At 34.2% G+C, this 26,559-nt stretch overlaps 2 protein-coding genes across 2 annotated transcripts; one reads left to right on the top strand and one right to left on the bottom strand.

Annotated features, from left to right (window-relative positions):
* Positions 1-1,511: 1,511 nt before the first annotated feature.
* spp1 (secreted phosphoprotein 1) lies at positions 1,512-9,551 on the top strand. Its single transcript, NM_001002308.1, is given in 8 exon segments — positions 1,512-1,568; positions 2,511-2,581; positions 2,692-2,748; positions 3,071-3,127; positions 4,830-4,880; positions 5,047-5,091; positions 7,618-7,914; positions 8,705-9,551. Coding segments are annotated over 7 exon segments (918 nt in total). The 5' UTR covers positions 1,512-1,568; positions 2,511-2,527; the 3' UTR covers positions 9,062-9,551.
* A 10,212-nt stretch (positions 9,552-19,763) lies between these two features.
* scpp8 (secretory calcium-binding phosphoprotein 8) lies at positions 19,764-22,286 on the bottom strand. Its single transcript, NM_001145244.1, is given in 3 exon segments — positions 19,764-20,146; positions 21,990-22,050; positions 22,240-22,286. Coding segments are annotated over 2 exon segments (351 nt in total). The 5' UTR covers position 22,050; positions 22,240-22,286; the 3' UTR covers positions 19,764-19,855.
* Between the last annotated feature and the right edge of the window lie 4,273 nt (positions 22,287-26,559).

Here is a 26,559-nt window from a genome sequence, read left to right as displayed (position 1 = left end):
TTTCCATATTGAATAAATGACCAAGTAGTTTGTATGTTATTTTGTGGAGTTATAGCCAGGGTTGTGTGTTGGGAATCTGTGGTGCAGGAAGATTTTGTTTGTGATCTGTGTTTGTGTTTTTGTGTTTGTGATGTTTGGGAGGGGCAGCACGGTGGTGCAGTGGGTAGCACAATTGCCTCACAGCAAGAAGGTCACTGGTTCGAGCCTTGTGGGCTTTACTCAGGGTGCTCCGGTTTCCCCCACAAGTTCAAAAAACATGTGGTATAGGTGAATTGGGTAAATGTATGTATGTGAGTGAATTTGTATGGATGTTTCCCAGTGATGGGTTGCAGCTAGTAGGGCATCCACTGTGTTAAACATATGCTGGATAAGTTGGTGGTTGATTCAGCTGTAGCACCCCCAGATTAATAGAGGGACTTATTCATCACAATCTTATTTATCCAGCATTTGTTTTACGCAGCGGATGCCCTTCCACCTGCAACCCATCTCTAGGAAACATCCATACACATTCATTCACACTACAAACATACACTACGAACAATTTCGCCTACCCAATTCACATGTACCGCATATCTTTGGACTGTGGGGGAAACTGGGCACCTGGAGGAAACCCACGCGAACGGGGGGAGAACATGCAAACTCCACACGGAAACACCAACTGATCCAGCCAAGACTCTAATCAGCGACCTTCTTGCTGTGAGGCGACAGCACTATCTACTGTGCCACCGCATCACCCTATATTTATATATTTATATATATTTATATAAATATAAAAATATATTTATATAAATATAAAAAAAAAAAATATATATATATATATATATATATATATATATATATATATATATATAATATTATATTATATTTTTTACTTATCCTGATTTATAATATAATATAATATAATATAATATAATATAATATAATATAATATAATATAATATAATATAATATAATATAATATAATATAATATAATATGCATTTAAAGTGGTCGTTGAATGGTTCCATTGCATATGGATTCAATGAAATTAAGCATTATGTCAAAATACAAAATATAGAATATAGTCCTCTATTTCTTTATATTATATTATATTATATTATATTATATTATATTAAATTTTATTATATTATATTATATTATATTATATTATATTATATTATATTTTATTATTTTATTATGTTATATTATATTATAAATCAGGATAAATAAATAGAATATAAACACATATAAAGTGGACGTGAAATGGTTTTCTATTGCATATACATTAAATGGTAATAATAACAACATGATATCTCAGGGCACTACGGGATCTGTTTTTTTTCTGCTTGTCATGAATGTTTGCATTGCCTGGCCATCTAAACCACAGGAAGAGTGGGAGCAAAAAAAGGTGGGACAGCAGCGGTAAACCTCATGACATCACAAGCTCCCCTGCCATTGGCTGCTTCCAGAGGCAACAGGGCTTAAAAGCCAGCCAGGCATCCCTCACTTGCATCAAAAACAGGATCCCATCTGATAAACGGGAGCTCAGTCAATCCTCAAAGATCTCCACATTTCTCCAAGAGAGAGCAGGTAAGTCATCGATCTCTCAGTATGTTTCTATCTGTCAGGATGTTAAAAACGCTTTAAGCATGCAGATGCTAGAATAAGCTTTGAGTTTAGTAGAACATTTTGCAATTTAAAAGGGATTCACGGCACATTTGGGCTATTTTAAAAATAGTCTGTGCAGAATAAGTTCTTCAATTCCAGCTCCTAAATGTAAATACAAGACTGAAGTTATGAAGACTTTTAATGATTTCCAACCGCAGTTTATTATAGGCACAGATGATTAACATGAACTCGACAGACGAAAGAGGAAGCTGCGGCTATGGCGCATAAAGGCCTCACTAATTTGTCAACTGACTCATTCCAGCGACACAACCACTAAATTAAACTTCCATACAAAAGAATAATAATACTGGCTGACTGACATGCTTCGTGTTCGGCGCTACACTTCGTATTTCCTTTCAACGCCACAAATTTCAGGCCCAGGCTCTCAGCGTTGAAGATCCTAATGAGAAACTGAGCCTGGAGCCAGAGGCGTGCTATTTCTTGGGACTGCGGCTGAGTCTACATATAACTTTGGGAATTATACACCAGAGTAGATCATTATAGGTATAGCTAAACACACACTACCTCAACTTATACTTTCTGAAATGTCGCTGTATAGCTGAAAACAAATGAGATGTTTCATGGTGGGGACTGGAAGGAAGTCTTTGCCAATTGCCGACATGTTTCAGAATGCCCTTAAAAGGAATGCTTCCTTCCGAGTCGGTTTGCCTAAAATGCGTAAATCCCAAAATAAACTCACTCTCGAGGCAGTTTATAGTTGGAACAAAGTTGGAGCAAAGCTGCACATGCAATGTTAGACACTACCATGGAGTGGCTGGTTTCACTTTTAACAGCCTTTCAAAGATGCATTTATAAGGTCAAAACTAATTTAGTTTTTCTCTCTCTGTTTCTCTTCTGTTTTAGAATATTTTGCACACAAAATGAAATCTATTATTGTTTTAACACTCCTCGTCGCCACAGTCTTCTGTGTACCTGTAAGTTCACAATCAGTTCTTAGCTTTAAAGCTTGTTACATGTTTATTTCAGTTTTTTAATGCATATATATACACTTTTCTCTCTCTCTCTCTCTCTCTCTCTCTCTCAGGTGAAGCGCTCAGCAAGCAGTTCAGAGAGCTCAGAAGAGCTTGTAATTGTTCAACGGGCAAGTATTTGATTTGATTTGGACAGAATGAAACCACACTGTTTAAAAAGTACACACTTTATTTATCTTTTTTGTTGAATTTAGGTTTGCATCTAGATGCCAACTAATTCTCATTAGATTACAAGTAGACTGTTATGGTTAGGGTTAGTGTAAGTTGCACTTGCAAAGTTTCTTACAGTCAGTTAAATGTCTGTTAAAGGAGCAGTATCAACAGATATTAAGCTGACAGTCTACTAATACTCAAATGGACCATCAAAATAAAGTGTTACCAAAAGCACTGTTATCGCAAGATCTTTTTTAATAAATGATTTTTCTTCTGCAGCCACCTCCTATTCTTCGAAAAGCTGCTGCCAATGTGTTCCAGGTAGAGCCTACACAGGTAAACCCCATTAATAAATTACTTAAAAAGGCACTTGGTTTTTAAAGTAATAGTTAGGATGCAAATTATTTATAGCAGTAATGATAAATATAAAAGTAAAATGTTTGTACAAATGCACATGCTGTTTTTTTAAAAATATTTAATACAAGCACCCACTGCTTACTCATTATTGATAATTATTGGTCATCATTCGGGACAAATGTATTCTATAAATGAATCCAACTTTAATGTTCATCTGCATTTTGTGACTTAGATTGATATTGACAACTATATTATTATTTTATTATCATCCTCTGTCTATTCATCTTTGTACAGTGGTCAAGAGAGCTCAACGCGATGTAACGTAAAAAACATGCAAATCGAAAAAACACCAGCAAATTAAAAAAATATCTTTATCGGGTTGACAGCACACATTCTCACAACGCAAACACAAATAAAAAACATACTGCAAATCCTCTCAAAACATGCACATTTTGATCTAAAAAAAAAGAAGAGTTGACTGCAGTTAGCACATTAAAAAGCTTCGAGAGCGTCAAAGTAGCTGGAAGTCATTCATTTTCAATGGGAGTCGGTGACGATAAGCTATAAGTGTGTGTACATCGGTGTGTTCTTTGAGGAGAGTTGAAATCAAGTTAACTTTATGGTTATGAGCTATGATGCGGTTTGGCGGCAAGCAATCGTAAAGTCTAGATCAGATACGGGGCCGGCTGGAAGTACGAATTGCACATCAATATAATAGCTTTTTTATGACGCTGCATTACAATTATTCATATTTTTACTGTACTGTGATGGTTGGGTTTAAGGTGGAAATGGGCGTTAAAAAATAAAATTTATTGGGTAATTTAATTGATAGCATAAATAATACTCGGTACAACTAATGTTTTTACGTTATTGTGACGTTTGGGTAAGGGTTGGGGTGGGGGTAGATGTTAATAAAATACAATTAATGGGAAATGTAATAAATAATATAAATAATTCTTGTTCTTGTTCTTGCTCTGCAACCACAAACGATCTAGCAATAACCGCAAGCAATTAGAATGTAGAAGTCCAGCGCTTGAGAGGAGTCCAAAATACACAGTCATGTGAACTGTGGTTCCTACCACAGTTGCTCCCAAGGGTTTGATTATTGCAGTTGCCATATTTACGGTTATTTAAGATGTTTTCTGACAAGGACACACATTAAAAGGTAACGAGTACCGATTAACTGATGTGCAGGAAAAAAAGCAGGAATCTCATGCAACAGATCAAAACAGTACTGCTGCCTCAGAATATTTCAGACATATGGACATATCGTCACCTTAGAATTATAAGGTTTTTATTATAGGTTTTTACCGAATAACTGATCCAAATGAGGTTTTTAACAACTTACAGTTCCTCATGAAATCACTATTATATTCCGTAGGAACATTACAAATTGAGTAATTAAACATCTTTATTTACATTTTTTTTTGCATTGTCAGTAAAAAACGATATTTTCTACTAACGAAGATAAGTCACAGCGCATTGTACAATTTAAGGGTGAATAAATGATAGGTGGATTATAGTAATTAAGTTGAACTATTCTCTTAATGTCAAAGTGCTTATATAAGCTAGCATTTCAGAGTTATTTCAATTGCTATTCAAAAAAGGATGTGGTAATAGCCACATGCATAAGCTGTGCAGTATTGTGTTATTTACTCTAAGGTGTTTGGTTGTGTTTCAGACCACGCCAACAGAATCGAATGAAAGCACAGACAGCGCAGATGACACTGAGGTAAATGAAGACTCATCCCCTGACCACATCACACGTCAATGCACTCCCACAACAGCCAATAAAAGACAACAGGCTCTAAAAATACCTTTCCGCTGGTCTAGACACACTGTAAGTGACCCTGCAGTAAGCCTCACTACTGTGTTTTTTTTTTTTTTTGCATTTACAGGAGGCAGATGAGGAATCTGAAACAGATGAGAAGGAAGAGGAGAATGTGAGTGACTCTAATTATGCTAAAATACTTACTAAACCATGTTTTTTTATTATTATTATTTTATAATTAAAATAAGGTCATGATTTTTTTTTATTTCAAAACACTTTGAAGTGCCAAGGTTATGGGTTTGAGTCGTATGATTTTGACCATAGGACTTGTTGATGACCTTGAAAATACAAGGGCAGGAGTTTGAGTCCCATTACCTTAGTTTTGGATTCCTTGGTTCAATTCATCAAGGGTTTAAGACAAAACCAGTAGAAAGGCTATGGTCATGGGATCGAATCCCTTTTGCTTGGCCTTTGGATTTGTTAAAGACCTTGATTTAGTTCAACAAGGGATCAAAATGCCAAATGCCATTGTGATTGTTTTATCAGTTCAATGGAAAGCAGGAATTGATAAAGTAATTAAATTTCCATTGATTTAATGGTTTGTTAGCAATATTTGGCTAAGTTACAACTTTTGAAAATCTGGAATCTGAGGGTTCAAAATAATAATAACCAAGATGATAATGGCCTTTAACCTCCTAGGGCTTAGTGACCACATACGTGGACAGCACATTTTAGCTTTTAAGTGGCTATTTAAAATACTTTGAATGTTTTATATTTTGTTACAATACATACAGTCATCCTGCAACTGTTTTGCAGCATATGAAATGTCCCAAACACTATATTTTTAACTGTCCAAAAAGGAAAAATATGTTGTGTTTACTCTCTGATAGTCAAAACATGTTCAAAAAAGTTTATATGTTAAATATGCATTACAAAACAGTCTGGAAAAATGTTTTTTATGTAAATTCGGACCACCAGTACACATATATGGACATAATTTTTTTCTAAAGATACATCATATCAAAAAATGATACTTGGGTTTTTATTCTAATTAGGTTTCAATAAGCCCAAATAGCAAAGAGAACAAAAAAAAAATACATGTAAAAAAAAAAACACCTTGGGCCTTAAGAGGTTAAAGGTGTCTATATGAAGTGCTTAGCACTTGTTAAATAGTTCAACAGTAGGAATTTTACTAGATTTTTTTCATGAAACATGATATTTACTTGAAGGTCCCTTGAAATGCTTTAAAATGTGCATTTTATTCGATGTTTGTCTTAATCTCACCTGAAATTTGAAGAGAGGGCGGGACATAGTGTAGCCCCTCCCCTTTAAAAAACAGCCAATAGCATTCAGTTTTTCTCACAGCTGTGCCAGTGAGAGAGGTTGAGCTCAAGCGCATCAAATGTGAATCATCTTGAAGCTGGCGGGGCATATCAGATAGAAGAGAGCTTTTAATTGGTTATGATTTGATGAGAAACTGAGGTGACGTGAGTAAAACCGCTCATCCATTTAGGTGAAAGCAACAAACTGCGAGCTATACATGTTTATATCAGTTTTATATCTTCTAAATGTGAATTTTGTCACTGTTTTGGTGCACACTAGCTTATAGATGTTCTGAAAATGAATAATACTGATACAAACATTTATTTTAATTTCATTGGAGCGTTAATATTCTAATGAGTTTTGGCATGAAAGAAAAATCCAATTTTCAGGCTTTTGCCTGAAATATACCTGTGCAATATAACACTGGCTTTCTCGCTCAGGATCACAAATTAATAATGTAAGTGCAAGCGCGGTAAACTTAAGTCCCTAACTTCAAATGAATAATAATTTCATTTATAGGGTTAGGGTAATAATAATAATTCTTACATTTACATAGCGATTTCCTGGACACTCAAAGCGCTTTACACATTGATGGGAATTTCCTCAGTCACCACCAGTGCGCAGCATCCACTTGGATGACTCGACGGCAGACATATTGCGCCATGTTGCTGATTGGTGAAGAGGAGACAGAGTGGTGTAAACTTCAATAAACACAATGGAGGTCATGTTTTGATGTCAGAACTAAAGAAATCAAGAAGCTTTTCTTCCCACAGTTATTTTTACTACCCTAATAATTCACAAGTATTTGGTCAATTGTATTTTATTGTGTGCAATTAGCATAACTACTGTCCCGACCACACCTGATCACTGATTAGTTTTTGTGGTCTCCTTCCACCCTACGAGAGCAGATGGACTATTTACCGAAAGGAATCTGGCAATATATTGAACATTACCAGATAATTGGGCTATTTAGACTGAATGCAAAACAGTCACAGTGAATATGATTCGAAGATTCTTTTATGTTTAAATCCTATCCTAACAATTTACAATAAGGGTCACAATTAAGAAAACTGTAGCTAGGAAGAAGCAGAGAAGGACTGCCACTCCAAACATGGAAGCGGTTAGACTTTGATTAAGGATTACCAAAACAGTTTTTTCAGTAAATTAACTTGGACAAAATAAACATAGTAAATTGTGATTTTACATAGACTTTAATTCCGGATCCTGTAGTAAATGACAACATATTTGATTTGGTAAGAAGCAGGATTTTCGACCAGTGACATTTCACAGTGTTGCTACCCAATGTTACTGTAGCAGAGAATCCACAAATGTCATATTGTCCGATATGTAGCCCATCATTTGTGTTTTCTGTTAGGAGACTGACTCCAGTGAGAGTGAATCTGGAGAATCTGATACCACCATCATCCCAGTCACAGTCGATCCCACGCTGGGTCCCATTATCAACACAGGCCGGGGAGACAGTTTGGGCTACCCTAGCGACTACAAAAAATCCATCGTCTATGTGGACGCAAAAGACTTTGAGAAACTTCCTTCACCATACAAATCCTACAGCAGTGACAAACTGGGCGGCTTGACATTTGTGAGCAAGAAGACGTCTGCCTATGATGATCAGAGCATCAATGACGTGGAGAAAGAGATTACACTGTACAAGGTAAAGAGAAGGGTTGCTTTATCTTTGTAAAATGTGTTGAAAATATGTGTTTCAGATTACTGTAGTGGTTTTAGCTCGGGAGTAGTCAAATCCACTCAAATGAATGAACTCATTTTAGCCCATCCTTAATGATTCTCTCTCATATACTGTATGTATAATGCAAAAAAGTCCAATTTCTTCCAAGAAATCAGATTTCTTCCAAGAATCAGATAAGATACCTTAAAATTAAACTTCACTTAATGGACAGTGTCAATCCATCTCAACTGACCACTTGTGACTGGATCACAACTAAAACCCCATCTTTTCAGAGAGCACCTAAACCCCAATGAATAAAACCAAGAACCAAGACCTCATCACACACCAACCCAAAATACTATAAATGCTGAGCGTGCCTCTCATAGGTGAGTGGGCTTAACAAACCACCCGCAGAAAACACACTCAATCATCTCCCTGACACATTAACCAACACAAACACTGTGCATTTAAAAAATGTGTTTCACACAGGTGAGTGGGCTTGACAAACCACCTGTAAAAACACTTTCTCTCTCTCTCTCTCTCTCTCTCTCTCTCTCTCTCTCAATAAAAAACAACTCTAGCACTTAATTCTCTGCGCAAAAACAGTTTCTTTGTATAACTAGCACTTCTTGTGTGTATTGCTTCTTTTTGTTTTTGTTCGCTGAATGCTTCCTCAATCAAACAAAAGCATCTAAATGACTTAATGTAAAATCACTAAAAACACATTGATACTTGCAGAAAAAAAGTGCCCAACCATTGTTCTTTTGCTCCTCAGGCTCTCCAGGTACATGATCTGGAGGACGGGAACACCAGCACCTCAGAGATAGACAACATCGAGGCAAATGAGCGCCAGGCTGCCCTGGGAGCCCAAGAGATTGTTCCCGTTGGGGACCAGGCAGCTACAGAAGAGGGGGCAAGTGCTAGGGACTCTCCCAGCGACAGCGCCAGTGCAAGTGCCAGCCAGGAGGAGAATGAAGAAGAGTCGGATAGTGAGGAGACCACATCGACGCCGGGAGCTGCAGACAGCGAGTCCAACTCCTCTCAGAGCACAGAAAGCACAGAAAGCCAGGAGAGCGACTCAGATGAGGAGACCACTCAGACCACTGAGGCCTCCATCATCATCGTAAAGTAAACACAGCCGAGCACAAATCCTCCAAGGGCTGTCGACACAAACGAATGCAAATGTATACTGGTGCTTGGTGATTTACTCATGCTTAGCGTGAGTTAGACGACAGACGGCAGTGCACAAAGATGCAGCTCATACACTGAAAAAAAGATTCATTGTATTTACTCAATTTGTTTAAGATAAGTGGTTGCAAACAATTTATTTGGCCTAATTTTTAAACCAATTAAATTTTGTAATGTTCAGCTAATTTCATTTGTTTAAATTCGGCCCATATAAATCATTTGTAACCACTTACCTTTAAAAATGTAGTAAATTCAGTGAATTATTTTTTTTCAGTGTACGAGCTCTCGAACTGCTGCCAAACTTGTTCAGATGCAGTTTCATCTCAACAATGTCTTCCTGTTCATTGCACATTTATTTACAATCTTAATGTAAATGTAATTTTATACTGCTCTATGTAATGATTTATCATTTATGAATAAATTTTGTCCAATATGAACATCGGAGTGGTTTTATAAATCTACTAAGAATATACAGCACAACACTGCATTGTAAAAATAAATGCAGCGTTCCACACAATTCACAATTATCCCAATTTAACACTTTTAAAAAACTTAAGTGGATTGAACATAAAAAAATTAAGTCATCCCAAGGCGAGGCGGTGGTGCAGTAGGTAGTGCTGTCGCCTCACAGCAAGAAGGTCGCTGGTTTGAGCCTCAGCTAGGTCAGTTGGGGTTTCTGTGTGGAGTTTGCATGTTCTCCCTGCATTAGCGTGGGTGTCCTCAGAGTGCTCCGGTTTCCCCCACAGTCCAAAGACATGCGGTACAAGTGAATTGGGTAGGCTAAATTGTCTGTTGTGTATGAGTGTGTATGGATGCTTCCCAGAGATGTGTTGCAGCTCGAAGGGCATTCGCTGTGTGAAACATATGCTGGATGAATTGGTGCATCAATCTGCTGTGGTGACCCCAGATTAATAAAGGGACTAAGCCGAAAAGAAAATGAATGAAAGTTGTCCCAATGAAATCTCAGGAATTGTGGGGTTTGAGCTCATTTTGAAGTGGAACAACACAAAAATTATTTTTTTTTAGTGTAACTGATTTTCAGCTGGTACCAAAATGGCAAAAAATGTGCCAAGAGAATCTCTCCCACTCCATTAAACCACAGGCAGATTGAACTGTTGGTACAAGGCAGGCTTTTGTACTTTGCATCAGCAAAATCTGAAATAGCACTAGGCAATATTGCAAAAAATAAAAATAGAAAAATCACAATATCATATTTCATATTATATTCATTCGACATCAATAATTATTTTTTAACAATCCATTTAGATATATTAGGATTTTTTACCACTTTATTTTAATTTACCATCATTACTAAGGCAAATAGTTTTAGTAGTCAAAAACAAAATATATAAACAAAATATCTCATCCATTTAGAATAAATCAACATAAGTGTCAAAGAGACTCTTAAACTTGATAAATAAAATGTTACAAAGCATGTGCAAGGGTAAAGTGTGAACACTGAACAATCAAAAAAACTAAGGTAGATCAACAACTGTAAGGTGTGAATAATAATGATACAGTAAATCTCAAACTCTGTAAACAAAAGAAATGATGATAATCAAATCTGAGCTTTCAAGTAAAGAAACAAACATCATTATTTAAATACATACTGCAACATTACAAATTGTGAAATTGAATGACTATATTACCCCCTATGCTAAAAACTTTCAGATGGGGTGCTAGTGGCTAGGATGCACAACAAAAGAAACCCAAAAGTCACTATGGCAACGTCCTTATATCATCTTTTTTTTTACAATCTCCTCACTGCTGCTACACAGCACTCATTTTTGCATGTGTTATCATACTGATCTGAAGTGACAAGCATGTGCGTGTGTTTTCCTTGACCATTTACAATGGGCTACGTGCTTGCGCTCCCCTGGCGTCTCTCATAACTAGGCACCCATCAAGCATTTTTTAAGAGGATGACAAACGGACAAATCATTGCTGTAGCTTCGATGCAAGTTCATGAAGAAAAGTAAAAAGCGATGCATGGTTTAGGTGAGCTGTGTTTGTCTGAGGTAATTAGTCTGCTGTTATTACTGAAATGTGTATATTGCATACAAAGTGTGAAGCAGATTGGTTAGTTCTACTTACATAAATGCGCCATGCGCTACACAAAACTAAAGCGTTCATACCGAAACTTCATACCAGAGGTTGCGTTAGACTTTCTTATTGTCCGTCATTTTGACGGAGAAGGTTGTAAAATTTCCATCGTAACCTATTATTGATCGTCATTTCATTTGCAGACTTTCTATTTCTAAGGACAAAATAAATAATAATAAAAGTTTATCGACAGCAAGAAACAAATAATACTAAAAATGAATAAACTATTTTGTAGTGCACAAGAACATCAATATAAAAACAATAAACCTGACTTCCTGGCTGCCACTTGGTTGGATTGCATTTTTGTCTGTTTATTCTTCATCGTCCACTGCATCACTTCCTCTTTTTTCACCGTTATTATTAATATTACAACTATTTGGCCGTTTAAAAAAACTTCTCACATTCAGCTGCTGTGACATTTTTGCAACTGTACGCAGCAGTGACAAAGAGGAGACAAAACAAGGGCAATCGCCATCACCTGGACAAGAGTGGGAATTACAGTTAGCTACAAATTACAATAGATCACCCTCAGCATAATCCGTCAAAAATTATGGATCACCTTTAGATTTTTCCGTCAATGACAGAAAATATTTGGTTAACGCAACCTCAGCTTCATACAGAATCTTTTTTTTTCAATCGATATTGACATTGATGTTTGGTCAGTAAATATTGATATTTATTTTATTGCCCAGCCCTATTTTGAATCATTTAAATGTTGCTGCAGAAATTAAGACTCATTAAACCAGGCAAACATTTTCCAATTTTCTTCTGCAGTTTTGTTGAGCCTGTGTATTTATTGTAACCTTAGTTTGTTGTTCTCAGGAGGAAAATCAGCTGTCTTGACTTTCAGCATCAAAGTTTGGTGTTATTTGTTCAGAAACGCTCTTCTGCAGGCCTTGGTTTTAACATGTGATTATTTGAGTGTCTTTCTATCATTCAACCCTAACCCTACAGTAAGTCCAAAGAGCTTTTACTTCAACAAGGCATTTTTTACCCACACTACTGCTTTCCATGATTTTTTTCCTGATCATTCTCTTTAAAACCAGATGGTTATGCAAGAAAACCCCAGTAGACCAGCAGTTTCAAACTCAAACCAGTCTGCCTGGCACCAACAACCATACCACATTCAAAGTCCCTTTAATTGCCTTTTCTTCCCTATTGCGCCACATCTACATACCAAAGTGAATTGACTTGATGTGACTCGATTCAGGAATAGCCCAGGACAAACCAAGCTGGCATCAAAGAACTAGCACGGATGAAAACCGACTATTTTGTTGCCTCTTATTGGCAGCGTCTGATACCATCTGGACCAAAAAAGCTGCATGTGAACACACCAAAGTGATGAGAGCAGACTGAAACAAGAATGTTCTGTGCCTGCATAAGAGGATGTATCTTTCAATATCTGCAGGTGGCAGTGTCTGTATTGTCATTCCACAAAGGGTAACCAGCGCTAGTGCTGCACACATATACTGTGCCAAAAGGAATCCCTATGTTAACAGTGTCTAGAAGCATCATCAACTAGGCATGGGACAATAACCGTTCTCAAGTTATAAAAAAAGTTTTTTTTTTTTCAAAGTTTAAAAAAAAGGTTTTAAAATCATCAATTTTGCTATACCGTTCCTAAGGTATGTGTAAGATTTTTTTATTGACTTTTTTAGGACAACAGTCTCTCCAGCACAAAAGATCTTCAAAGATGCTGTTTTAAATTTTAAGAAAAAAAAAATCTGTTTTTGAAATAAATGAAGACAGCAGAAGTCAATAAATAATTTACCCTGACATGTTTACTGTTGTAAAATATTATAAATGTTTCTTAAAATAAAATATATTGTATTTAAAAGGAAAAAATGTTTTTGTCTTTTACCCCGACGTTTAAAAAGAATATATTTTAGAGCAGTAATCAAAATACCGCAAACCGTGAAATTTTTATCCAAGGTTATCATACCATCAGAATCTTATACCGACCCATGCCTAACGTCAACTTCTTTGGGTTTGGAGGCATCTGGAATGGACCATTTGCCAGTTAATACTATTTAACACAATTTTTTTCTTATTACAGAGTGGCTTGCTCATGCATATATGTCAGATAATCTATACTGTTTTATTGTTTGCAAATATTTAAGTAAAAAATGTATTCTATTGTTCCCTCTTGCCATTTTCTTAGTTGTCATTTGATTTTTTGTTCTCAGATGCTTACTGACAGCTCCACGCTGATCAAAAGATGACTATCAGCTTGAGGTATCTAAGCCTTAAATATTAAAAAGATTAAAAAAAAAAAAAAAAACAACATACATGTAAAACTAAAAATGTGCTTTAAAATTAACTGAACCTCTTTGAACACTCATTCATTCACTTTTTTGACACCATGAAGCGGAAGGCATTGTCATGTTTTAATAATCATATTCAATGCACATTACGAGACACGTACCATTAAAGTAGTAGGAATATGTCCACAAATTTTGTCAAATATATGAAAAATACAGTTCATATTCCTTAAAACATGGGGGCGCTCTTGTATGGTCACCAACGGAAACTAGATGTCATCTGGTGGTCATGTTGGCTACTGCGGCCAACAAAATCTTACTGAAAAATTTTTAGTATCTCAATTTTGGGATATAATTTGTTCAGTTTTTTTTATTCTGTCAATTTTAGGCTAAACAGGTTTCGTAAAATCTATATTTTATGTAATATAATAAAATATACATTTACTGTATTTGGGTCATTCCTGGCATTCTGTATTATTAAATTTTCCCATATTTAGTAGTTATTGACTAAAATTACATTTTAAAAGCTTTTTCTTTGATTTACTTTGGACATTATATTGAATCAAAATATTTTTTTATAGTAGAATATTTTTTAGCATAAAAAAATATAACATTTCTGTCACAAACCAAGGTATTTGTCATGTCCCCAAGGCACTTCATTATAATTACATGTTGATTTTTTTTTTTATAAGATGCACACAGTGTCTGATTTTTTTAAGTATTACAACTATTTATTTGTGTGCTTTTCTTTTGATAAAAAAAAAATTTTCTATAAAAACCAGGCTAAAAAGTTATATCCCCCAATATAAACTTAATCTCGTCACGCCAGCGATTCTCCACCTTCAGCAATTTAGACTCCACTATTATATGATATCACAGACAGAAAGTGAAATTATTCAGCTTTCTTTAACAGCACAGTGCAAAAGATGGCAAGATATATTTAAATTTATTTCCATATTTTGATGTTTGTTATAGTTAGGAAAGGTATGGTCAAGCTTAACAATTCAACCCCATAACGTAAGATAGAATATGATTTTTAATTTTTTTTTATTTCCAAACAATATAACATATTCTTATTTAACTGCTGCCTTGTCAGCCTTCTCTTTTAAACCACACGAGGAGCAGAGGTCATTTTGATATAAAAACTCAACCCCATCACACTAATCCCTGTTACACATGTCATAGTTTTGGGGTTGTAAACTTGTAACAGGATTGAAATATTAACCTAATTTATCAAGGATTTTAATAATCAAAAAAATACATTTCAGTAAATATATACTTACTCTAGCTTTTTTTTTTGTCACTTATAGAATATTTGAAGCAGTGTTTTCTCTTAAACTTTGACACAATTTTATGTCAGACATGGCACCCGTATCAACAGCAGATTTTATATTGAATTTTCCACGAGTTTCATCATGAGTTAGTGAAAAACTTAAATTATGTAAATAGTTAATTTGTTTATCTCTATGTCCTGTGACAATTACCCAACTTTAGAGAGGGGTTATTAAGGGCATAATTAATATTAATATTATAGATAAGGGGGTTAAGCTATCAAAAGGTTTAGGAATCCCTGGTTGAACTGCCTGGTGGTCTCTGCTGCTGTAGCCCATCCGCCTCAAGGTTGGACGTGTTGTGCATTCAGAGATGCTCTTCTGCAGACCTTGGTTGTAACGAGTGGTTACTTGAGTTACTGTTGACTTTCTATCAGATGAAACCAGTCTGGCCATTCTCTGACCTCTGGCATCAATAAGGCATTTGTGCCCAGAATATTTTTTTCCCCTAGAGATTGTTGTGCGTGAAAATCCCAGTAGATCAGCAGTTTCTGAAATACTCGGACCAACTCATCTGGCTATATAATTATATTTTTTATCATTATTAATATTAAGAATGTTCATTAACAATTTCATTAAGAATAACTTTTGAACTGCAGTTTTTATTTATGTTCCAGGAAATAATATTTTAGACATTACTTTACCTGTTGCTCCTTTTTACTGTAGGTTCTGTTCAGCAATATATTTGGCAACATAGATCTTTATCAGTATTTTTAAAGCAGTTTACTTTTTTGAATATTGACTGTAGTTTAGTTGAATGAAGTTTAATTTCATCTCAGTGTGATTAATGCCTTTGCTAAATGTTTTACTAAAATAAATCAGTGTTATGGTTAAGTCTTTGATGTAATTTCAAATGAATTAAAACGAATTAAAATTGAAATTAAAGTGTCCCCTCAACGCTGTTACGGTCTTCAACCCCATCACTGTATTCTTAACTTTGTGAAATTAATATTTTTTTGGAAAATAAAATAAGAAAAGCTATTAAATATAGAAAATTTCTTGCTGAATACCAATGACCATGTTAAGGCCTACCATTGTAAATATGTGGTTTGGTTAAGACATCTAAATTTAAAACTTTTTTAGAAAAATTAAGAGACCACAGAATGCATGAATTGTATAATTGTAACTTAAATCACATTTAAATCTAAAACTTATCAAAAATGTTCTATTTTAGCCATTAAACTGATTTGAGAGGCATATGAGCAGTAGGTAAATGTTGGTTTTATAGCAAAAGCTTTTTTTAAAATGCTATTATTAACAACTCTGTTACGGGGTTGAGAATAATGGGTGTCCAAATAAGAATAAAACAGAAAATAATATAAAGGCTTTAATGCCTGAGGTGGGAAAATATTATTTTTTGAAAGTTTAAACTGTGCCTAATAATGTGCCTATTTAAAGATATAATCAATACACATTTAAAAATGAGTATGCCAGGAATGACCCATTTATTATTTTCATGAATATAAAAGCACATTATTTTTCACTTTAGCCACAGTATGACATTTGTCTTCTTTAAAATGAGACCAAGCTTAAATCTGTGCACTACAGTGTTGAAAATTGGCAATCATTTAAGTTAAACACGACATTATATGTTCATGTTCAAAAAGTTAAGGAGTTAAAATATATTATAATAAACCCCTTATGATAAATCTCATATGAAGAATGAAACAAAACAAAACCTCCAGTCCAAAATGCAAGGATGTTGTAAAWTATATATATATATATATATATATATATATATATATATATATATATATATATATATATATATATATATATATATATATATATATATCTGTAAATAACAAGACTCACCTGTAAATGTTTTTAAAAAATCATCTGAATATCTTAAAAAGAACATTCTCATTCATCACGCAGCTCTCTTTTGTCAGTGTTTTGATGTTTGATTCGTCTGAGGACCCAGACAAATAGCCCATTTGTTCAACTTTGAAGTTTGAATGAGTCTCTGGTGCTCTGTAATTATTCTGCTCTCTGTGCACGGATAGTCTGGGCCACTTCTCACAAAAATAAATACTACACTAAACAAAAATATCAAATTCTTTGTACCACAAATGACATCGGTGTTGACAAAGTAACAGCACAGTGTTCAAGACTTCTTCTCCACTAAAGTGACATTTATCACAACGTACTGTTGGTTTAATTACATCTGGTAATCACAGAGCTATCAAATCACACCAAACTACTGCGTTCCTCCACCGTCTGGTAATGTTTTGCAGACGCTTTTTTTATATATAATTAAGCCAACATCAAAAACGCACATTTTGATTTAGACGCTTAGATGTCAAATAAAAGACTAAAGACATTAAAAGACATTTTTAAATCTGATTAAATCTTTTAAATGTCAACAACAACAACAACAACAACAACAGCAACAACAACAACAAACTTTTAATGCAATTTGTATTAATTTAAACAACAATTTCTGGCTTTAGGTGAATGCAACTGCAAACTATTTAAAATGGATCCTAAAGAGCAAGTTTCAAAAATAATAATAACTCCAATATTTTATTTTTTAAAGTAAATAAGACTTACCAAAATGGAGATGTCAAGTGTGTTCAGGCATTAATGAGTACTTAACAAAATAAACAACATCGGTGGACTACCGAAGGTTTGTATTGTTGCTTCACAATGTAAAAATAATAAAAAAATAAAAAAATCAAAGGGGGGGCTAATAATTCTGACCTTAACTGTATATGTAGATGTATGATATTACAATAAATAGTTCATATTTTAGAGATGACTATTCTTTATAACCAGCAAATTCTGTCAAAATACAAAATAAAGAAAATATTACTGAGTTTAAACCGATAAAAATAAAACTAAAAAAGTGCTTGGTTATTTTTGGAGAAGCAAGATTGACTAGTTGCAGATCCTTATTGATGGAGGATATTTATGTCATGCAATGAAATATAATTAATGTATTTTTTAATATCACTTAGCATCTTTGTACCTTTTGACTTCCAGTGTGTGACATTTCAATAAACTGTAGAGACAAATTGCTTATTGTAAAACGTAATTCTATAAAAGGGTGCTGTTAATAATGTTTATTCATTCATTCATTCATTCATTTGTCGGCTTAGTCCTTTTATTAATCTGGGGTTGCCACAGTGGAATGAATCACCAACTTATCCAGCAAATGTTTTACAGAGCGGATGGCCTTCTAGCTGCAACCCATCATTAGAAACATCAATACACTCCCATTCACACCCATACACTATGGACAATTTAGCCTTAGACTACCCAATTCATCTGTTCCGCATATCTTTGGACTGGTATAGGGGAAACCTATGCCAACACGAGGAGAACATGGAAACACACAGAAATGTTAGCTGACTCAGCCGAGGCTCGAAAAAGCAACGTTCTTGCTGTGAGGCGATCGTGCTACCCACTGTGAGGCATTATTAATGTTTGGTATGACCTAAAGCATATCTATAAACAAATAAGCAAAATAAAGAAGGAAACATATAATTACAAATTATAAATACATTCATTCATTCATTTTCTTTTTGGCTTAGTCTCTTTATTATTCTGAGGTCGCCACAGCGGAATGAACCGCCAACTTATCCAGCATATGTATTATGCAGCGGATGCCCTCCGGCTGCAATCCATCTCTGGGAAACATCCATACACACTCATTCACATGCACCCGGAGGAAATCCACGCGAATGCAGGGAGAACATGCAAATTCCACACAGAAACATCAACTGAACCAGCCAAGACTCGATCCAGCGACCTTCTTGCTGTGAGGCGACAGCACTACCTACTGCGCCACTGCGCGCCCAAATTAAAAATAAACACATTTAATTAAATTTTAAATAAATATGCGAAATCCATTATTAAATACGAATAATTGTTTATCATTGATTTTGTGTCATTTACAATTATACTATACAAATAATGCTATAACAGTAATTATATAATAATAATAATTATTATTATTATTATTTCATTAAAAAGGTGCAAAAAAGTTTAAAAGTCTAATATGCTGATAAATAATTTCTCAGCTCAGACACAGTTATTTACTTAAGTTTTTTTTATTTTAATCTAACAAAAAACTCCAACAAAAACCCCTTCAGAACCAAATTATTGTCCAAGTTTCAGAAAATTGTAAAAGTACATTTTCCCTCTTCCTAAGGTCTACAAAAATGAGACAAAATACAAATATGACAAAGTTTCATAACCTTTAATTTATTTCCAGCTTGTCCATTTCAATGTACATCAGGTCAAAACAGTTGTACTACAAATACAATACACCAACATACAATTAAAAATAAATTTATTCAAATTCTTCATCTTTATTTCAAATTTCTTTTGAAGGTTGCAAGCTTGAACAATAAAACATCTTTAAAACAACTTTAATTTACAGGTTTTTGCTTTATAGGTCACCCATTATTAAAACCCACTGAACATTAAAATGGAGAGACATTCCAAAAAAATAGTTCACCCAAAGATAAAACTTCTGTCATCATTTACTCATCCTTTACTTATTTCAAATGAGTGACGAGCTTCTTTTTTCACTTGAACACAAAAGAAGATATTTTACAGAAAGCTGGAAACCAGTAACCATTCGCTTCCATAGTAGGCTTTTTCTTCTATTGAAGTCAATGGTTACGGAAACAGAACAGCAAAAAGAAACTCATAAAACATTTTGAAACCCCTTGTGGGAGAGTAAATAGTGAGTATTGTAATTTTTGGGTCAACTATCTCCTGATTAAAAGCTTTTAATTCTGCAAGAAATGTTTATTAGTAAATGTTATCCTTGTTTTCTATACAATCTAAAAAAAATGTTAGCAATAACATCAATAAATGTGAATAAAACCACTGAAAATAGTGCTTATTTTATGCTTGAACACAGTGCTGCTATTTGTGAATTTCAAAAGTTTGATTACTCATTACTATTTCCTTCCTTCCTTCATTATTAACACATAAACATCATAGCATCAGAAATCATCAAGCATTCGGAAGCATTCTCTCTTTTCTTTTTCCTTTGCATGAAAAGGATTGAGCAACATTCCAAGCTATTCAGTTATCACCCCTTTTTTCAGTGGTGATCTGAAGACTCGTCACATTCACAGTAACACAGTCTGTGATGTTTGCTGCAGTGGTGACGGGTGCTGCTGTTGTGGTTTTCTTGTCAGTGATTGGCTGATTTGTTGCAGGCCTACCAGTAGGAGGCTGTGCGGTTGTGAAGTCCTCAGAAGATTCAGATTCACTCGATTCAGACTCGTTTGACTCAGAGCTCTCATCTGACTCGGAATTTGATGAAGCTTTGGATGAATCATTTTCGTCCGAACTGCTTCTTGACAAATGCAACTAAGGATTTAAACAGATAAATAATATTATTGTGTGTTCTATTGTTGGTATATTATGTCATTTGCTTCAAAGGTCTTGAACAATAGGCTTACATTCATCCTATACAACATTCTCATTTTATAAAAAAAATCATAGATTAATTTGCATTACAGCATTAACTCTGTCTCTTTGTTTTTGTCGTTATTTAGGAATCCAGTTTCTGTGGTCTGAATAATTTTTAGTTGTTATTGCGATATTGTATTTTTGACAGTTTTGTGTATATTGGCACTTACTGTAGATTTTAAATACATTCTGGGAAATGTAGTGAAATGAAGTCTTTTTAGTGTTTCATAAGTCATACAACTCATAATTTTCTGTGGTTGATAATGAATTAATGTATGGTATGGCACCTAAGTATAATGCTCACATTTCATACACACAAACTTGTACTGTCTATATGATTTACGAGGACTCGATTGGTGTAATGTATTTTATACTGTAAAAACTGCTTATTACATATCCCTACCCCTAAATCCAACCTTCACAGAAAACCTGTCAAATATTTGTACATTAAAAGACCTATAAATAGTATATTTAAGCATTTTGAATTATGAGGCATTTCCTTGTAAACAGCCTAAGCAGAATATAGCTAGGTCATACCCATGTCAGTTTACACTAGTGTACTTGGTGTCCTCGTAAACCGTTTTGTGCCAAACCTTATGTCCCATTCTGTGAATTTAAGTCACTTTTTTGTGAATTGTAATAAAATCATTCTACACAGTTAAAGATATTATTTGAAAATATAACCTTGATATCCTTAATATTGACTGATTTGGGCCTTGTAAAAATGTTCTTAATTTCAGACTCAGAAAGTCATCTTTTTCATCACATTTTCAGTAATATGTGACACATTAATGGGAAGTTTAGCAAAAACAGGTGTAATTATTTGGTCTAAAAAGCATTAAAATGCACCAACTGGTACAGCAACTTTATTTGTAAAATCAAATATCAGTAGAAAATAGTAATAAATATATAAAAATAATATATTATATTGAATATGAAATATTATTATAAATGAACTATTTATTCATTCATTTTCTTGTCGGCTTAGTCCCTTTATTAATCCGGGGTCGCCACAGCGGAATGAACCGCCAACTTATCCAGCATATTTTTACGCATGCCATTTCAGCCGCAACCCATCTCTGGGAAATATTGATAACTATATAAAATATAAATATAAAACACCAACCTTTTTCTGTGTTATGAGATAATTATGATGTGACATGACAGTCCATGATGTAACAAAGAGGTGTTTTAAATGGAAGTAAGCCTTTAATACCTAGACATTTGTATTTATCCTGTAAAACAGGTAATTGCTAAATATTGTAAAGATGATGGCAAAATGTGCTTTCTGTAATGATAAAGGAGTATTATTCATTTATTTTATGATTGAAAGGTTAAAAGATTAAAAGGTTTTTGCATCTAAACTGTTCATATGGATTAAAACACTATATTATAGTTTTATCTATAAATTACATTAGTATTTTTCATGGGTAAGCATTACATTGGCTGTATACGCAGATGATTATTTAACTACATATTTAGCAAAAAAAAAAAAAAAAAAGTAAAAAACTAACAAACCCTTGAAAACTCTGAAGTTTTTCTGAATTTATCTTTGTAGTTTTTATTTCAATTTAGAAGAAATGCCATCAGTAGTTTTAAGAATGAAACAAAAATGATGTTTTACTCAAAAACAACTTTAAATCCAGAGAAACAAAAAATTTTCAAAGATCTGTTCATCTTTTTCCACAACTGTACAAATCATAATAAATAGAAAATGTCTTTTTTTTTTCTGAATACTTACTGGTTTTGAAATGACAGACGCAACAAAAAGCATCAGAATCAATCCCTTCAAAGTATTCATCCTACAAAACAAAACCACCAAAACACATTAAAACCAATACGCTCTGCTTAAGTTAAATAATGACTATACAAAAGAATAAAAATTTTATTTAAAGCATTTGATTTGCGTGCTTGTATTTGATTATTATTCAGTTACCAATATAGATTAAAAAGCCATAAATGCATCATAACTCAAGATACGAGTGAGTTACCTTGTATAAATGTTCTTGTCCAGTGATAGAACAGTCCCAGTCTGTATATATTTACCCTGGCATCTGTGGCTTAAATACTGGTGGATGTGAGTAAACCGGGGCTTGGTCCTGCAAATTCCTGTTGCGATTAGATGACAATAACAACCAACATTTGTGCAACTTCCTGGTCTCTAACGCTTGCAAAATCTCTTTTACACTCAGTGTGTAGTAATCCAAACAAGAGTGTAAATCATACGCCATCACTGCCCCATTGTTTAGACAAACCACACTGTCTGCTACTTGTTGAGCTTGATAGCAGTGAAGGCTCAGAATTTAAACATACTATACGTATACTGATTTACTGTACTGTATATGTCAGATCCACACATGTGAAATTATGGTCTATGACTTTATTATTGTATATTGGATATGCTCCAGTGCTCTAAATAGTAACTGAGAGAGCTTGGTGTACCACTGGGCTATATACTGTGCACTCTTAAAAAGGTGGATCTTTAAAGGTTTCTTACATTTAGTAACAGTTCTTACTTAGAACCATGTCGTCATGAAGAATGCTTTTACCGCTTAGGCTTTTTTATTTCCTGCCTTTTTTTTTTTTTAAATGTAACAGTCAAAACATAAACAGCTACTGGTTGTTGCAACATAGGCCGACTCTAAAAACATATATACATACATTTATATACATTTCTGGAGATTTATTTATGTAGCCAGAAGTATGTATGGCTGCATTTTGTCTTTAAATGAATGCTAGGGGGTGGTATGACAACATTGTTTTTTGCGTTTACCAGCAGACCGGTTAACTCTGTGTGGATGGCTTTCCCGCTGACACCAGTTTGTCTGGTAGCTCGCTGTGTGCGTCTGAGAACTTGAGACGCAGAAGAGTTGACCATAATGACATGGTTTGAATCCTGCGAAGAACGGTTTTGTAACGGGGAGCTGGACACAGAGGGATCCATTTGCAGTATATTTATTAAACGCAGTTCAAACACAATCATACAATACGCATTTACATGCGAACTCACATCAATGGCATTCAGTCTGGGTCTAAGGGCTGGCGGCTGGCTGTCAAGGAGTAATATAGCAGGCATTGATCAGAGGCGGGCGGCGTGGTTCAGAGTCGAGATATCAGGCGTGGTTCAGGGCAGGTGGCGTGGTTCAGAGTCGAGATAACAAGCAAGATTCGGGGCAGGCAGAAGGCAACACAGGGTCAGTAACAGTCCAGGTAATACACAGGGAATCAGGCCAGGAGATAACGCTCAGTAATGTCAGACAGGGCAGAACAAGACTTTGCAAAGGACTGGAGTGTGTGTGCTGCTTATATGTGTGAGCTTATATGTGGGTCGTTAACGGGATGAGCTGCAGGTTTGTGTGTTTATCAGTTTAAGTGGATGACGTAATGCTTAGAAGTCCGGTGATGGTGGCCTCTGCTGGCCAGCGAGGGGAATGACTGGGACCGAGTCGGTGACAAGTTCCAGAAAGCAGGTAAGACAAAAACAGAAGCCAAAAAATAGAGAATGTGGTAAAATCTGATAACGTGATAAAAATCAGGGGTTCTTTTTTTTTCTAGATTACCAACTGTCGGTTGGGTTTAGGAAATGGCTGGGTGGGTCAATCAGTGCTTTTGGAAACACTATTGGTTGGGTTTAGGGAAGGAGGAGGGTGGGTCAGTCAATCGGTCAGTCAGTCAGTCAGTCAGTCAGTCAGTCAGTCAGTCAGTCAGTCAGACAGTCCATAGCGGTCTCTGGTGGATTTATGTGAGAACAGCAGAAAAAAAACTGCAAAAAATAAATAAATAAATAAATAAATAAATAATAATATTAATAGTAATAATAATAATAATAATAATAATAATAATAATAATAATAATTATTATTATTATTATTATTATTATTATTATTATTATTATTATTATTATATAGCTTCTGGGCATACCTGCCAACATTGGTATGTGAAAATAAGGGATATGCCCACCATAATAAGGGATTCCCCTGACCTCCTTTTAAAAATCCCTAAATTACTAAATATGCTCATTTGGAGCTGTTTTATTATAAACAAACAGTTAAATGGTCAGCAATATGTTTTATTATTATTATTATTTACAAAAGAAAAAAAAAAATAGAATACATCAGCAGCAAATAAATTAGCAAACAGTTCAGCTTATTAAAATGAATAGCTATTAGAATGAAATAGAATCAAATCTCTTTAGCTGTTTCTTCACTGTATAACGTACACATTCTGATTAAAGAGCAATGAATTAATGATTTATTTAGATTTAGATTTTTTTTGTTTGTTTACATTAAATAACAGGTGTTACTTTAAAAATGCACACATCTAACATTGAAATGAAAGCATTCAACTGCTTTCCCAACTGTTTATGCTCAATTAGGACAAAATTACTTGTGTTTGAAAAAAAAAACTCACCAAGATCAACATCTTTAGATATTAATATTATTAATTATGTGTTTATATCTGTTTAAACACGCACCTAAAACCCAGACTTTTGCTCCGCTTCACGAGTACAGAATCCGTTTGGGAAACAGCATATGTTTATCAATAAGGAGCGAGTCAGCTGACAGTCATGCACCTCTATATGAGTGTTTTGAGGATTGCATATGAATGGGAGATGACTGTTCTGAGTTTTTGACAAATTAAAACGTTAACTGTAAGAATAGTAAACTATCTGCTGGTTCTTTGGCAAGTCAAAGTTTGGTAGTCAAACTCATTAGACACACATTAGAAACAAATAAAAACAGTATATTTGCATGTAATTACATGACATAAAAATGTTGGTTTAAAGTAAGGAAAAGTAAGGCTTTATTTTTTTCTAGTTTTTTTATTTTTTATTTTTATTTTTTTTTTATTTAAAAGCAAATTAAACAAGCAGGTTAAAACCAGAAACCATTTTGTATGTGCCCTCAGCTAACTCCTTACTGTCCAACTATATTTAATACATTGTCTAAAGTGTGTGAAGTACAGCTTTAGCCATGTGCAGAATTTGCTTTGTTTGGTATTCCACCTGATGAACTGAGTCTGACTCAAAGACAACAAAACATTAAAGCCTTTGCATCTTGTGGCTCGCAGACAAATTTTACTGCACTGGAAATCCTTAAATCCACCTAAAGCATCACACTGGCTTCAAGATCTGATGTTATATTTACACTTGGAAAAAAATAAATAATCAATTAGAGGTTCTAGCAAATTCTCATATGGTTGGCAACCCTTACTATCATATTTCTCTGCTATAAGTGTACTTCCTGGGGAATAATGGGACTGTCTTGTATGTAACGGGAATCTTTTTTCTGTAATCCTCTTGTCTTTTCTTTCTCTGTCCAGAACCTCAAGCTTTATCTATGTTAACCTACCATAGTAAGATAGCACAGCATTATACCTGATCGTATCACCCATTACTGCTATCACTCTATTTATCTATGTATTTATTATTATTTTATTTATTTATTTGTTTATTTATTTAATTTTCTCCTTTTATTTAAAAAAATAAGCAAATTTTTCTAGTATTATTGTTTTTATAGCTACTTTTAATTTTTTTAACTATCTTTCTTTAGGCAGTGTATTTAGGGTTTGTTGACGTGGGTTTTTATATGTATAAAAATATATACACAATGTATAATCAATCTAATTTTGTTCTTGGCAAAAATAAAGGGAAAAAAACAGATACCATAATTTCTCACTTAAACCAATAGAAAACAAACACAGTAGTTTCACATTTTTCAGAACAAGAAGACAACTATTTATGAACCTCTCAGTATAGTGGTCTAAATAATGATAAGAATTGCCAATATTTCAAATCTGATTCATGATGAAAGTGGAATATTTCACAACCCAGGTCTGGTATTGAGGCAAAAGACAAACACACAACATGTATATAAGAAACTTACACAATCAATCTAGTCTGACGTGATTACCATGGTGAGGTTTGGTAAACTGCTCTCAGACTCTTTAACATATATTTTTTAACATATTAAACTCATAATATAAACATTTTTTCGTATACTCCAAAAATGAGTTTCAGTTACAGTGTAACATTTATTGGTTGATTGATTGACCAATTAATAATATTATGAGTATATTTGGATACTAGACTTAACAGTATATTTTTAATTAAACTCTTACGAATAAAAAGTTACAAACAGGGCGGTTTGCAGAGATACAAGTTCTTAAAAAGATGTTAAAATATAACTTTTTTTCACAGTACAGAAATGGCAAGTTGTATCTTTAATGTTCCTCTTTAAAGAGTTTTCTCAGGAATGAGTCATTCTTTTTTGTACATGCTCAACATCCTATCGGATGAACAGAAATGACTAG

The sequence above is a fragment of the Danio rerio genome, chromosome 10, assembly GCF_049306965.1.
Source record: "Danio rerio strain Tuebingen ecotype United States chromosome 10, GRCz12tu, whole genome shotgun sequence".
In the NCBI taxonomy this organism is placed as follows: domain Eukaryota; kingdom Metazoa; phylum Chordata; class Actinopteri; order Cypriniformes; family Danionidae; genus Danio; species Danio rerio.
This window is presented reverse-complemented; position numbering and strand designations above follow the sequence as displayed.